Genomic DNA, 14,650 nt, shown 5'->3' with positions numbered 1-14,650 from the left:
GTTTAATTGCTTCAATTCACACAGCTCTGGTCTCAGAGATCAGTCTTTCCAGATGCCAAGTCTGTGTAAAACACGATGACTTTTATTTTTCAGAACATTCAATGTCAGAGATATTTCCTGGAGTTCCAGGAGGATCCACTAAGCACATGACATTTTGGCTCCAGAAAAAATCAATTGTTTTTGGACTTGGGCAAAATTTTCAAAATTATATAAAGGTTTTTGAGCCCAGTTCACATTGAAAATTACTGCCCTATTGATCTCTGTGGGCTTTTGACTGACCAGTCGCTGAGTGGATTTAGAAGTGCATTTTATCTTCTAAATTTTATTTTAATTGTAAAAACATATATAAAACCCACACCATTGTAATCTCACACAGATACATAGGGAATAAGGCAGTCACATTGTTTGAGGGATCAGTGCCCTACTGACTGTAGTGTTGCATTTATTTTAAAACATTGCTAGTTGACCCATGAAGCCCCTGCAAATATTGGTGTGATTTCCCAATCTATCTGATATTATGTGCTAGTAGGACTAATCATCAGTTGTTATGCAGAACCGATCTGCTAAATATCTTACTGATCTTGAACTACTGCAAATTTCTGATGTAAAATTATTTTTTAATTCAGTCCACTTTGGAAGAGAAGCAAGAAAAAAGTTGTTTGGATGGCACCAGTGCAAGATTACCTTGTGCTCTTGGTTAGTTTAAAGAGATGTGGGTTCTACACCATGGAGAATTGTTGGGTTTGGCTCTTATTAACAGTCAGCTCAAATAAGTTTGAGTCAATGCACGCTGAAATGAAACTCTCTCAGCTAAGCTCAGGTAGCAACTGAAGCCTAAGCTTGCCTCAAGAGGCTACTCTTACATCTGTGTTAATGCAGAGAAGCTAAGGAGTGTAAAAAAACCCCCAGTTTTTGCTCTTTCTATGCTGTAATTGACTGGTTAGATTTATGTGTTATTGGTTAAGCACCCAGGTCTAGGCTGCAGAAACATACACGCACACCCTTCATATTATGAAATCAATATTTGAGCTAGAAGGAGGCAAATGCAACAGGGTTAGAAATGGTTTTCATTCTAATTCCCTATTTTTAGCAATTATTATTTAAATAACTATTTTGGGCTAAAATTTTCCACACTTAGCTTCTACAAACATTTATTTTTTCACCTGTTAGAATATTAGGGAGCAGTTATGAAAGAATAGTGGAGAGAATTTCTCTGTTATGAAAGTATTCTTGTGACATTAATAAATAAATAAATGCTATAGACAATAAAATTAAGAACTTAAAACAGAAATTGGCATGGAAATATTCATTACCTTGGAGTATATCATGCTCTTACTGTGAAGAAAAATAATTCTGAGTTAACTAAGCATTAAGGATTCGTAACTTGGCTTTGAGCACCAGTAATGCCAGCTATAAAGGAAGGTGTTCTTGTTGTACACAGTCTGTTGGTTTAGGAACAGATATTGCTTGATAAAACTAGTCTGTGAGTATTGTAAAGTATTAAATATTCACAATTACCATGTTATACTTCCATCTTTTAGCTTTGAAGAGAACTACAACTTAAAATATTTGGAATATACTGTGTCAGCTTGTGAATTTGCAAGCTGTACAAGAGAGGGGTGGCAACAGCAGTTGTAAATACACATTGGTTTGAATTCCAGGCGAGCACCTACCTTGTCTGCCATGCACATATGCATGTCTGTTTCTATAAGCATGTCTTGACATATTAGCTGCTACAACAGGAGAAGCAGCATGTGCAGTAAGTTTATATAATGTTTCTTATCCTATTTAAATCTGCAGCTGCTGATTCCCTGATGTGTGCAGAACTGTGCTCAGTAGAGCCTTATTCTGATGGGTTGTAGTAACCTAAACAAAACTGTACAGCACTGTGGCCTATTCCAGAAATTAAAAAAAAAGAAAAAAAAATCTTAATTTTGCATAGTATTCTTTGCATGCAGCTTCTTCTTCTTCTCGGACCATGTGATCTTATACCAATCTTCTGATACCAATGCAAATCATGATACACAGGCCTGAATACCCATCTTCACTACAGAACAGAACTGCACCAAAAGAAAAACAGTTCATGTTTTGGCTCACATGAATGTAAACCAGCATATAAGCCAAATATGACATGGCTTTCCTTATACAAGTCCATTTATATAGGTGATTTCTGCCTTTAGGAAATGATACAAGAAATAGCATTTTATTAAACTATGATCTTGTTGTTATAGATGTGGGTTAGGCTATTTTTATGTGTGCTTATATAACGCAATTATTTGTCCCCAGCTGAAACTTGGCTTACATTCCATAGAGAAGAACAACCCTACTAGTTACCAAAAGATTAAGTAGTTTAATATAAATAAATAAATAAATATCTAGAGCAAAAGAGAGAGAGAGACAGTAAATACTATTCTTGCTCATTAAGATATACTTAGGTGGTATCTCCTTTTCATTGGATTGATGCTTACAACTATCTCATCCAAAAGAGAAGTCAGAAATATTATGAATGGAAAGATATCATCATAATGTAGGAGACAGTTTTTGACCAATATTTCTGAACTGAGAATTGCAATTCAGATATTCACATAGGCTGTAATGAAGGTCCATAACTGAATTCACTGAACATTTAATAAAAGAAATAAATCTTTCATGTACATCTTTGTGTCCCACTCTGAAGGACATTCTTGACTCCACTGGCTTTCTCTAAAGCCTTAGCTCCCAACTCAGCACATAAAAGCAATGCCATGAGCTAGCCATTGATAACAGCTCCAGGTGAGATTTGTGCCTACAGTAAACTCACACTACACCATCACTGCAATTATTTCTGTAAGGTGAAGAAAATGCATGGTGCTTTCAGGATGAACAAATATATTTATGAAACTGCTACTTACATCCATGCACCCTTGGATGAGTGGTGAGAGGGCAAGAGACTTTCTCTTTGGAGCAAGAAAGGTCTGTCGTCCATTTTTTGCCAATTTAAAGTCTTCTGTGCTTTCTTGGAACTTTTAAATGTTCCCTGAGAACTCATCAACACCCCCGAATGCAGCATTTGTGCACTGCAAATCTAAAAGTCCCTCAGTTTAAACTTCATTTTTCCAGTTTAAATATGTGGAGGTTATGTAAAGAAGGGCAGATATGCTTCCCAGTACAGTACTCTAATGATATTAATGATTATACAGTTGATGTTCCCATGCTGCATCATTTTCTTTCTAAAATTTAAGGCACAGAGGATTTCGATTTGCAAGAATTCCCTGGGGGGTAAGAAGCTAGGAGGGCTTGATGTAAAGTGCCACGTGAAGCTTATCTTGGAACATGTGAAAATGAACTCGTTTCAGCAAAAGTATCTTTTCTGAAGTTCAGTTCCTCTTGAATGCTTAAGAGCATGCATCAGCTCTGTTATCAGTGGATACTGAAATCAAATCATGTTGTGGGAAACTGCAAATGTAAACCAACCTGAGTTGGTTCTTCCACAAATAGGCATCAGCCTGCACAGACTACTAACGTATACAGTTCTGCGCTCAAAGCAAAAAGAATATCCTGCCTGCTTTGTTGTGGTAGCCAGGAGACCGAGTTCTCCATTGAAACGTGTTTGTCGAACCTTGAATTCTACAGCAAACAGGTACTCCCACCTCTTACTATTGTCTGCAATTATTTTACTAAGAATATTAGTTCACACTTGTCATTATTTTCTAGATAATAAATGAGATTTTGCCAGATTGATTTCCTAGCATGAGGAGGTAGCACATAGCTTTAAAGTCCAGAATAAAAACTCCCTTTTACTGACTGAAGCTACTATTTACATTTACATTTACATATTCACTTACATATATAGATCAATGAGAGCACAATGCCCACTATGCCAGCACAGGAAATGTATGAGTTGACTCCACAAAGCCTGATGACTCAGGATCATTGGCAATGGAATATAAATTTCTCAGAATCTGAATAGTCCATTCGTTGTCAGTTGCAGAAACAGGCTCCATTAATATTCTTTGTTGCTTGTCAAAGAGGGGAATGCTGTTGCTGTGTGTCCACATGACATAACAGCACTGGAAAAATGTTATAAAGGACTCACTTCTTGTTGTTCTACGTGAGTTGTTGGACCTCACAGCAAAAAGGAGATGCTTTGTCTGTTGCTTTAATTGCAGTCATGTTCGGCAGGCCTAGTGGATGCCTGTTCTGCTGCAATCATAATTCTCAATTCTCAGGTAAGGAAAACCTGTTATCAACGTTCAAAAAAGCTTTGTTCAATGTTTGCTGCATTTCTGCTTTCCTTCTACTCCCTTTAAATAGTGGCATCAGGTTTTTGCATTAGCCTCCACAAGGAGAGATCTGTTTGCTCAGAGAAAACCTCTGCATTATCCCACATACATCAAGCATGTATTGCCTGGTATTTGCAATCTGACACCACCAATATTAAAAAATACAGGAAAAAGGGTATCATTTACTTGTTTGAACACACTAATAGATAAAAAGTTTTGAAAACAAAGAAAGAATAGTCTGCATGCATACTTTGAGTCATTTGCTCTTATGTCTAATACAAGTAATATTTGGGATTCTTTCCTCTTCATCTACTGCTGGACCAATTTATATTTTACTAGGAATGTCCACATGTGGCTGTGAGTCACTAAGTCTGACACATGTTGCTCTGAAAACTGTTCTATTGCTCTCCAGAGAGAGCAAGTTAGAGCAAGTTCTCACCCTGCCATTGTGTTTTAAGGACCTTGGATGGGACTTCCTCCTCTTTTCCCCATGCTGTCAGGCTTTGCCATCCAAGCAGACCCACAGGATGAGCTATTTATTCACTTCCAGATATTTTTCAGCAGCAGTTATAGATCTAAAAATTCTACAAACAATTATTAAAATAACCCCTGCTTTTGTTGCCTATTTCAACAGAATTGTTTTCCACCTAAGAAGCGAAGACTGCAACCCTTCCTCATTCAGCTTCTGTTCCCGAGAGTGATGTTTATTCTGTGCTGCCTCATCAACTTGCCTTCTTTGTGCATATTAAAAATACAGCTTTAGCTCTCAGAGTGACTACTAGCTTTTGGATGACAGGTCTGGAGTACCCAGCCTGAACAGAGTGTCCAAAGCAGTGCTCTGCTGCAAGGCTGCTATAATCTTACGCGCAGTTGGAGTCAAAGCCTTCTGCTAAGGGAAACGATAATGGCCCTCATATGCAGAGTGTGCCCACATACCTTAGGGAAGAGCATGCAGGAATACAGTTCTGTGCCAAAAAAAGCCATGTGGTGGTTACCCTCTTACCCACTCATAACCACAATATTGCTCATTATTATCCCTTAAAACTACATCTAGGAAACTCCATTTTTAAAGACTGCAAATCTCCTGTTACTTCCAGCTTTGCCTGGTACAGGCTCCCTTCCTTCTTCCCTTTTCTCTTCCTGACCCACTTACACTCTGTCCCTTTCCATACCACTTCTCCTCTGTGGTGGGTCTCTTTTCCTACTACCCTCTCCGTTCCTCTCCCTCAGGACCTTTGTTCTTACCTATTTCTTTTGGCCTATCATCCATTCCAGACCACTCAATTCTCCGCTGTATCTTCATACCTCTTGTATCTGGGGACACCTCCTGCTTCCTTCAACTCATTTAAAATCTGCCAGTGCTCCAAGCCCTCCCCTAAATTCCAACTCACATGTCCAAGCTTCTAACTTCAGCCTTCTTCTGGTTCAAGAGTCCTCATCAATATTCCTAATTTGCATTTGACTCACTCTTGCAAATTACTTTTTCTGCTTTTACAACTCATTATTCTGGCCCAATGCTCCCCAAACCCTTAATATGCAACATGGCTCTGGATTCATTCCTGAACTGACAAACCCACAGCTTCTCTATCTGCCTTTGAATTTCTTTAGGATGAAGACCAACTCTGGAAAGCTCTGTAGTCTTGCAACTTTATGAAAGCAGGAATTTTCAAAGGCTTCATCAATGTCTCCACAAACAAGCTCTCCCAGGCTGCACCTACACCTACATCCAGGGCACGTTGGGCTGAAACCTCTCTAGAAAACACTGCAGCTTCTTTCAAGTACTCATGCTCAAGTTTTCTTCCCAGGAAGAAAAGGCTGTTGCCCACCCAAGCCTCACTCAGGTAGGGAGTTGGGATGCAGTCAGGCAGGCATGCAGATCTGAAAGCTAGGAGGTATTACTGGCTCTCCAGTTTAGCATGACATTTGAATCAACTTGGATAACTATTCTGGGATGAGTGGCAAAGTCAGCTGACTGTATTGAGAATAAGTCAGTCATTATTTCTTAATATCAGTGTGGACATCAAATTCTCTGGGCAGGGAGACAGTACTGCTGGAATCACCATGGACCACAATATGCTTGCTTCAACTGGTAAATAACCACATACACCTTCTCTCTTCCTTCCCATCTTCTTAAAACGTTCAGACTTCCATTTTCCTGGCTTAGAGCTTTACATAACATATATTTTTTTTTCCAGTGATTGCCCTCAAACCCTCTTTTCTGTCCTCCAGGTTGGGGAAGAATCACATGACAGACTGATGACTGTCACTGGTGAGAAAGGTGACACTATGAGCTGCACAGGTTATTAGAAGTGTGATAAAAAGTCCCATGCAGGCTATTTTTTATTAACAAGGCTATCTTTAAGGCATGTTAATCTGTATCATAGAAATCAAGATCTTGGAAATGTCAAATTATTTGGTAAAATATAAATAATGATTCTCTTTTTCTTGGTTTATGGGGATACTTGCTGAGGAGCCATTAGATCACACAAACCCAATATGCAAACTGAATGGATAATGTACATTACTTTACTCTCACCCCCTTAAATGGTACTCAAGATTTGAATTTTGGAAGCCATGTATATGGATGTTCATGCACATGCTCTTAGAAAAATAATCAGTATTTGGCTACAGCACAAACACCTATTCAACGAGTTACAAGAATACTCAGAGAGAGACCAAATTTAGCTACTCCAAAATCTGTCATTAAACATACTGCCAAAATCATATTAAATGCCATACTTACATATAGAAAACAAGTGTTCGAAATTCTGCCTTTGGAATACAGATGGAATTCTAGTATTAAATAAAATGGCAACAGAACTAATGTTTAAAGAGCATATGTGAATGATGCTTAATCTATTTTTACTCAATAAATTTTTATTGACAAAATAATGGGTTTATTATACATCACGAGCTGACACACTATGATTAGGGCAAGGATTGAAGAAGAGACAGAGAACAGAAGGTACCTTTATTAATTTCATATGTCCTTTTATTTTAATCAAAGAGTTATCTGTTTGATCCAATAAGGCAGCTATGTGCTGTTTCAAATCCTTGGTTTCAGTTCCTACTTTCAATACACATCCTTCAAGGAGCTTTTCCACCTGTGTCACCATTTTCTGTAAGGGGCTACACTCTTACAGTCACACCTATGGTTATGTTTCCCTTTAACGTTTTCACAGGAAAGGGACAAAGTCTTTCAAGCATAAATAAAATAATGGCACATAACTAGTTAAGTTGTAATTTTAGAAATGTATTTTCTTAACAGGATATGTAATACCATCCCCTAAAACATCAATATCATCTGGAGAATAATCAGTACAGGTCAAGCATCCTAAAGAGTTTGAAAGAACACCAAATTGCACCATTCTTTGAGTATCTTCTGCAGAGCCCAGCTAATTTAATGCTACAATAGAATAATCTAGTTCTTTGGCAACTGTCTGACTTAAAACATTTCAACAACACTGATCATTGGGAACATTGGGAAATAATTTTCAAAAAAGCTCTGAATGACTTCAGTTATAGTTTATTCTTTGTTTCTAACACACAAATTTCCTCAAGTAAGAGTTCACTGGTGGAAAGTAGGAATTTTCTCATCCTTTACTATTTTTTGCATTTGTGTTTTAGAAGAGTTAAAATGTATGTTATCACTAATTATTACAATTAGGTTAATACTGTTTTCTGTAATTAGTTTCTAATGAACATATGTTTATTGATGAAAACTACAGCCTATATGCAATGCCATTTGAGCTGAAGGGGTGTGAGAAGTCTCATCATTGCTCATAATAAAACAACTATAATATATTTTGCTTAGGCACCAATTCTGCAAATACTTAATTATGAACTTCTTTTAATTGCTGTGTAAAAAAAGTCATTTAAATAAAAACTGTCAAGATAGTATGGTAAGAGCCTGATTGTCTGAACTGTTTGAACATGGGCATAGTTTAAGGGAGCAGAGTTGTCAAGCTTGGTTCTCAAATATTCTAACACACGTTCTGAAGTAAATACTCTACTGAACAGGAGCTGAGGCTAGCAAGTCTTGTCAGAGATGGAGCATCTCTATCTCGTGCCCAGTGCAATGCTGTCCCCATCATGGGGATCAGAGGGTAATGCAGTATGCATCCATGATACCTAAAGGGTTGTACTTAAGTCTTGTCATTTGTATTTACTTCTACTGATATTCAACTGATACTTATTACTGGCTGCCTATTAGTATTTATGATTATTTCTGTTCTAGTAATTTGGGCCAAAGTTGGAAATGTAATTGTAGAAGGGAGCATATATAAAAGCAAGACAAGACTTGGTCATTGATAATTACTGGGATTAACAAAAGATGAGATCTTAGAGTTTCAGGAGATATATCGTTATATGCCAAACTATCAAAAATCGAGAATTTACTTTGTCAGTTTTTGCCTTTAGGATAGAATGACTTTAGGGAGATGCTGTGTGGTCTGAAAAAAAAAATAGGATTAGTATAATTAAGATTGTGTTCTGTGTTCTTTAATACTTTGCCTCAAACTGCATGTATGTATGTATACACAGTTTTGAAAATATCATATTCACATCTGATCACAATCCTCCATCCTCCCGCTTTCCCAGTACACTTAGGCCTCATACAGGTCTGTGCTGTGTAATGTTCTTTTGCTAACAGATCTCCTTGCAGGTGAAGTTCGTCCTGGGCATTCCCGTGAAATAACAAGGGCCTTCAGTTTCCACTGTTTTCTGAACCAGGGACAGAAAATGAATGAAGACGATATTTGTCTTTAGGAATACAGGGACACCGATGGAGAGTATTCAAGCAGGTGGCACATCTTAGACTTAGTTTTATTTTGTGAGCTGGCTAGGTTGTAAAGCAGACGAGGCCCATCAGAAGGAATGCGTGCATACCGAACGCACCCGTGTTTCGGGAGCGCAGGAGGAGCACGGCTCAGCGATGCCCGGCTCAGACCCTCTCCTCGGGGATCCCTCGCCGGCCGCGGCGGAGGGCAGCCCCTCTCCCGCCGCACCCGCACTTTCCTCACTGGCGCCCAGCTGTTCTGCCTCTGCTCCAGGTCTGCTCTGCGCCGAGGACGGGGCCAAGAGCCACAGACAGGCTTTCCCGGGCTCCCCGGCGCCCACCAGCCGACCTCGGCAGCACCTGGCGGGACCCTGGAGGACCGGACCTCCCCCTCCCCGAAAAGTGCGGGGCGTTATTTTTGAAAGCGCCCAAAATAGCGCGCGACTGCTGCACAAGTCTCCTTATTATTCCTCCAGCGTCGGCAGTAAATCAGGGGGAGGATGCACCTCCGCGGAGCCCGTGTCGGCAGCCGCGTTCGGGGCTCGGGCGATGCCCGGCGGCGGCGGCGGCTGCCGGGTGCCGGCTGCGGGCGGCCGGGGCGCAGCGGCAGCGCGGGCGGGCGGGCGAGGGAGGAAGAGGAGCCGCGGCGGCGGCGGCGGCGGCAGTTTCCCCTTTCCCCAGCCCTGGCTCCGCGGGCGCATGCTCACTGTGCCCGCAGCCCTGGACCATATTTGTCAGGACTACTCGAGAGACGGAGAAAGAGAGAATTTGGGGGGGTAAGGAGCGGCGGGTTCCGATCTGATCCGCAAGCCGTTTAGGGAGCCGCGATGGCAAAGGCTGGTGACGGGTTTTAATTTTCCCCCTAGGTGAGGATGAAAGTTAGAGAGAGCGCGAGAGATAAAGGGAGAGACGCACCTCCTCTCCCTCCCTTACGAAACGTATCTGGGGAAGGGGAGGGGGGCTTCTCCCCGACCACCTCGAGCAGAAAGGATGGAAGTTAATGCCGGGTAAAGTGGGCAAGTGACTCGCAAGTGGCTGGGGAGCGGCCGGGGCACCGGGGATCTCACTAAATCATAAGTGTACGAGTGTGAAAGAGGAACAAAAGAAAGAGAGAGGTGCCTGGTATTTCTTTTTCTCTTCCCAAACACATGAAGGGAGTACATGTATATATATATGCGCTGTATATTTATATACATACACAGGCACGCACGCACGTATGTGTATGTACATATATATATACACGGGGGAGGGAGCTGTGGAAATGTGTTTGGGGGGGCCTTTTTTTTTGGGGGGGGGGTAGTGGGTTCCGAAGGGAGGGGGAAGGGAAGGGGAGAGACATTTTGCAGACTTGCCCCACCAATGAGCTTGTCAGTTGGCTCCATTTAATGACACTTACGGGGCACCGCCGTGCTGTTGGGAACAATGTGATGCGGGTGCCGCGGCCGGGCGGCGGGGGGGGAGGCTGGGGGGGCACGGGTGTGCGTGTGAGCGCCGGGCGGGGAGGGCGCGGAGCGGAGCGGAGGGAGGGAGGGGGCTCGCTGCCACCCGAGCCCCCCCTCCGCAGCCCCGGCTCTTTGTTCGCACAGGCTGAAGACGGGGAGAAGTGCGGGCTGCGAGGGGGCAATGCGCAGCGGAGAGGGGTGCGAAAAAGGGTTTTTCGGTCGGAAGCGGCGAGAGGTGGCGGCTGCCGGGATATACCGGTTGAATGTGCCGTGGGTGCCCGTGTGCGAAGGCCTCTACCAGCGCGCAGCAGAGAGTTTGTATTTTCCGTCGCTCCTGCACTTTGTGTGATCGTGTGCGAGAGATATTTAAAATATAATCATCTCCCAATTTCCGCCATTTTGGGGAAAGTTTGCACACACATACACATACAAAAAAAAAAAAAGGCAAGCTTGTAGCAATTTTTTTTTTTTTTAAGAGACGAAAAAAAAAAAAAAGTCTTTTGCTCGAGTGCTCAGTTCCTGCCTCTGTGCGGTGCGTGCGCCGCGCTCGCTGCGGCAGACATGTGAGGCGGCGGGGGAACGGCCCCTGCCCGCTCCGGGCTGCGTGCGGCGGCGGGGGCCGGCGCCTGTCACCGCCGCCGGCTCCGCGGGCCGGCCTCGGGGGGCTGCCGGGGGCTGGCCCCGGGGTGCCGGCGGTGTGTGCGAGCGCACATACACGTGAGTGCGTATTTCGCCGACGACGGGGGCAGGGAGCGGGGGGGGCAGGCAGGGGCAGGGAATAGGACGCGGCTTTTCTGTTAAGTTGCGCGCTCTCGCCTGAAGTGCGGCCGGGGTGGGGGAGCGGCCCCCCGCGCACACGCCCGTCTCTCCCTCCCCGTCTCCGCAGCCGGTGCATATAACAACAGGATATAGGCACACTTGTTCTCGCTAGCGCGTGTGGGGCGGTGTTTTTTCGGTGGGGGGGGTGGGGGGCGGAAAGCGATTTCTTTTTTTTTTTTTTTTCGGTCGCGGGGGGAGGGAGCGGCGGCCGACGGGAAGGCGCTCCCGCGGAGCGGCCGCCCGCCCCCGGCCGGGGCTTCGGAGAGGCGGCCGGGGCTACAGCGCCCGGGGCGGAGGGCGCCGGTCGGGGCCGCGGCGGCGGCGCCCGCTCCCCACCCCCATGGTTTTCCCCCCTCCCCGTCGGAGCGGGCGCACGCGAGAGCGTGAGAGAAAAAGTTGGAGCGCGGGGCCGGGCGCTGGCGGCTGCGGGGCCGGGCGGGGGCGAGCCCTCCGGGGCGGCGGCGTGTGCCGGCCCCTCCCGCGGCAAGGGCTGACTCCTCTGCCCAGGGATGCGCGGAGATCGGCTGCGAGCGGCCGAGGAGCGAGCCCCCGCAGCCCCCTAGGAAAAAAGAGAGCTCGCCCCCCTCCTCCTCCTCCGTCTCCTCCGCGCTGGGGGAGGGGAGGAGGGAGGAGAAGGTAACATTTTTAAAAATTTTTTTTCCTTTCCACTCGGAGGCAACCTCCTTTTCCCGGATCCCGGTCCCGGAGGGTGGAGGCGAAAGGGGGGGGTGGGAAGAAAAAAAAAAAAAAAAAAAGGCGAGGGACCCGGTAAACAAGCAGAGTCCCTCTCTCGTTGTGCAACTTCCTCAGGAACACTTAACACCCAGTTCCTCTCCCACCCCCGCCCGCACCGCGCTCGCCCCCACCGCCGCCCCTTCGCCGGGCCAGGGGGGCACTCTTCCCCCGCTCTGTTTAATTGCCCGGGGCGGGGGCGAAGGATAAAACGGCAAATTCGGGAGGGAAACGGAGAGACTCGAGAACCGCTTTCCCCGAGCGCTCCTCCCGAGGAGCCGGGCGGGCGCTTTTGTCTCGGCGGTTCTGCCCGAGCCTGGGGAAGACGCGGACCTGAGCCCGGGTTTTCTCCAGAAAGTTTCAAGTGCAGCAAAAACACGCCGCAAAACTGGCCAAGGAGGGACCTCTGCTGGTAGGCCGCGGGCTGCCGGCGCGGGGAGCGGCGGCCGCGCCCGCCGGGCCTCGCCGCAGCGTTCCGGCCGCCGCCGCGCCGGGCGCAGGGACAGCGAGCGGGCGGGCAGCGGCTCCGGGCGGGCCCGGCGGGGGCTCGGCCTGCGCGGGAGCGGAGGGGGCGCGCCCTCCCTGCGGCCGTGCCGCTCGTCCCGCTCCGGAGCGCGGCTGGAGCCCCCGCGGCTTTCGGGATCGAGGAGCGGTGCGCGCGTTAGGCGGCCCCTGGAGATGCGGCAGCCTCCCCCCGGGGCGTGAGGGTCACGGCCTCTTCCGTGTCTTTTAATTACCTGTGCTTCAGCAGCGCCGTGTAAAAGCTTTACGGCGAAAGGCAGCGGGAGTTACGCTTTTACTTTTGTTCTGTTTTCTTTATTTCTTTCGTATAGTTGAGTGGCACTGGACCGACCTTTTTTGCTATTTGTACTCATGAATGGATGCTCGGTCGTGGGTGCTAAAAATCAGGTGGCGAGCATAAATAAAGCTCATGATATAAAAAGTTCAGCCTATGTCATTTTAGGAAATAGTCTGTGCTCAGAATTGTAACACAGTGTTCTTAGTGCAAATCTTAAAGCTCTTCAGGAGCCAATGCTTTTTACCAGGAAAGTTACCACGTTCCCAGAAGTGTGTATGATGAACATCTGTACGAGAGAAGCTCCCTGAAAGTAGTGGCTGAAGGCAGCAGAGCTTTCCGCTTTTATCCGGGTGGTGCTGGGTAGGCGTTATTTCCCAGTGAGGCTTCAGCAGCTTTGGCTGTGCTCCAGTTGGTCTCCTGAATTGGTGCTCTAGTGAAGGTGGCTGAAGCAGTCATCTTGGATGGTCCTTGTTGTCAGCTGGACAACGGTAATAAATGCTGGTTTAGTTTGTGGTGTGTGTTTTCCCTTCAGTTTACTGAGGTTTTTTAGAGTATTACTTTAAAAGTTTCAATAACTTGTGATGACTTCTTTTCCTCTAACTTGTTGAGGGGTTTTTTGGCATCACCTGTTCTGTGAAGAGAGATGGTTGAGTTTTAGTGGGCTGTTCAATTTAGTCGTGTCTGTTTTTTGATGCTGCTGGTAGGGAGGATGATGGATTGTGAGTGATGGGTGTGAGGAATCAGTGATGAGCTGGCATGAGGCTTACTGAAGAAAGCGGTAGCATGTGTGTAGTCATAGCTTGTTAGTGCTCCAGTAGTAGGACTGCTCATCACAATGGGAGATGCCAGCAGCTCTTTATGAATGGGGGAGAAGGGAAAGTCTATAAATGCAGTAACCGTCTGCATGTGTTTAGGAGCTAGAAAAGGTGAACTAATTGTTTATGAGCAGCAGAGCTTATGGGAGCTGATAATAACTGACAGATGAGGAAGAGGAAGGCATGAGTCAGACAGAAGGGATGCTCAGATCTCTATTGAATTAACTTTGGGTAGGAAATAACAATTTGAAACAGGTCAGGTGATAGGAGGTGTGAAGATTCAGTGTAGGCAGTGTCTTTGTACGGGAAGGAAGGAGGAACAAATAAACAGAGAAGTTGTTTGTAACTTTCTGTGCCTGGTTCAAGCACTTAAGAGAATTTAAGACACAGGATTTCCAAGTTGTTGTGTACAACTCTTACTATCTGAGTGGATTAAATTTCCACTCAGGCCTGCATGGACAATAGCAGAAATAAGGGAACCATGAAAGCTTTGCAGAGGAAATACTTTTCTAGTGTGAGGTACAGGCTGTTTATAAACAAGGAAAGGCTGTCAGTGGTAAGTTTCATTAGATGACAGAACAGCTATGGTATTGGGTAACTATTGTAGTGTTTTGTGGATATTTGAAAATGAGGCAGTAGATGAAGGCTGTGTGTAATTGTTACCCAGTCTCCAGCAATGGTACAGCAATAACTGTGTCACCTTGCTGACAGAGACCAGACTGGGATGAGGACAGCACGAACCTCCTTTAACCACCCGTGCAGACCCAGGCTTCACAGTATTTTTCGATGCTTTTGTGGTCACATTGTACCTGTAGGGAAAAAGTTTTAAAGCCAAAATATTGGGAAGCAAGAGTGAACATAAAGAGTAGCCGTGGAGCATCTAGTAGTCAGAAGAGTAGCAACAGATAAAAAAGAGTAAATAGTGCTAAGGGGACATCATCAATAGGAGCTCTGGTCCTTTTTCTGTTGCAACCTTTGAGTGGCCAAGAATTTTAAGCTGTGTC

The 14,650-nt window shown here is 45.3% G+C and overlaps 1 protein-coding gene across 8 annotated transcripts in view; it reads left to right on the top strand.

The window, feature by feature from the left end:
* Positions 1-9,660: 9,660 nt before the first annotated feature.
* L3MBTL3 (L3MBTL histone methyl-lysine binding protein 3) overlaps positions 9,661-14,650 on the top strand; it is a 78,446-nt gene continuing 73,456 nt past the window's right edge. The window contains exon 1 of one of the 8 annotated variants that reach the window (XM_074537814.1): positions 9,661-9,815. In XM_074537814.1, the coding sequence (XP_074393915.1) occupies positions 9,739-9,815 (77 nt within the window). In that variant the 5' untranslated portion in view covers positions 9,661-9,738. Of the gene's footprint in view, positions 9,906-9,969; positions 10,155-11,000; positions 11,203-11,540; positions 11,937-12,143; positions 12,445-14,650 lie in introns of those variants that run through there. The other 7 variants (XM_074537818.1, XM_074537817.1, XM_074537819.1 and 4 more) reach the window with 7 other exon arrangements.

Source organism: Zonotrichia albicollis, chromosome 3 (genome assembly GCF_047830755.1).
Source record: "Zonotrichia albicollis isolate bZonAlb1 chromosome 3, bZonAlb1.hap1, whole genome shotgun sequence".
NCBI lineage: Eukaryota > Metazoa > Chordata > Aves > Passeriformes > Passerellidae > Zonotrichia > Zonotrichia albicollis.
The sequence above is the reverse complement of the archived record's forward strand: the minus strand, read 5'-3'. Positions and strand labels throughout refer to the sequence as shown.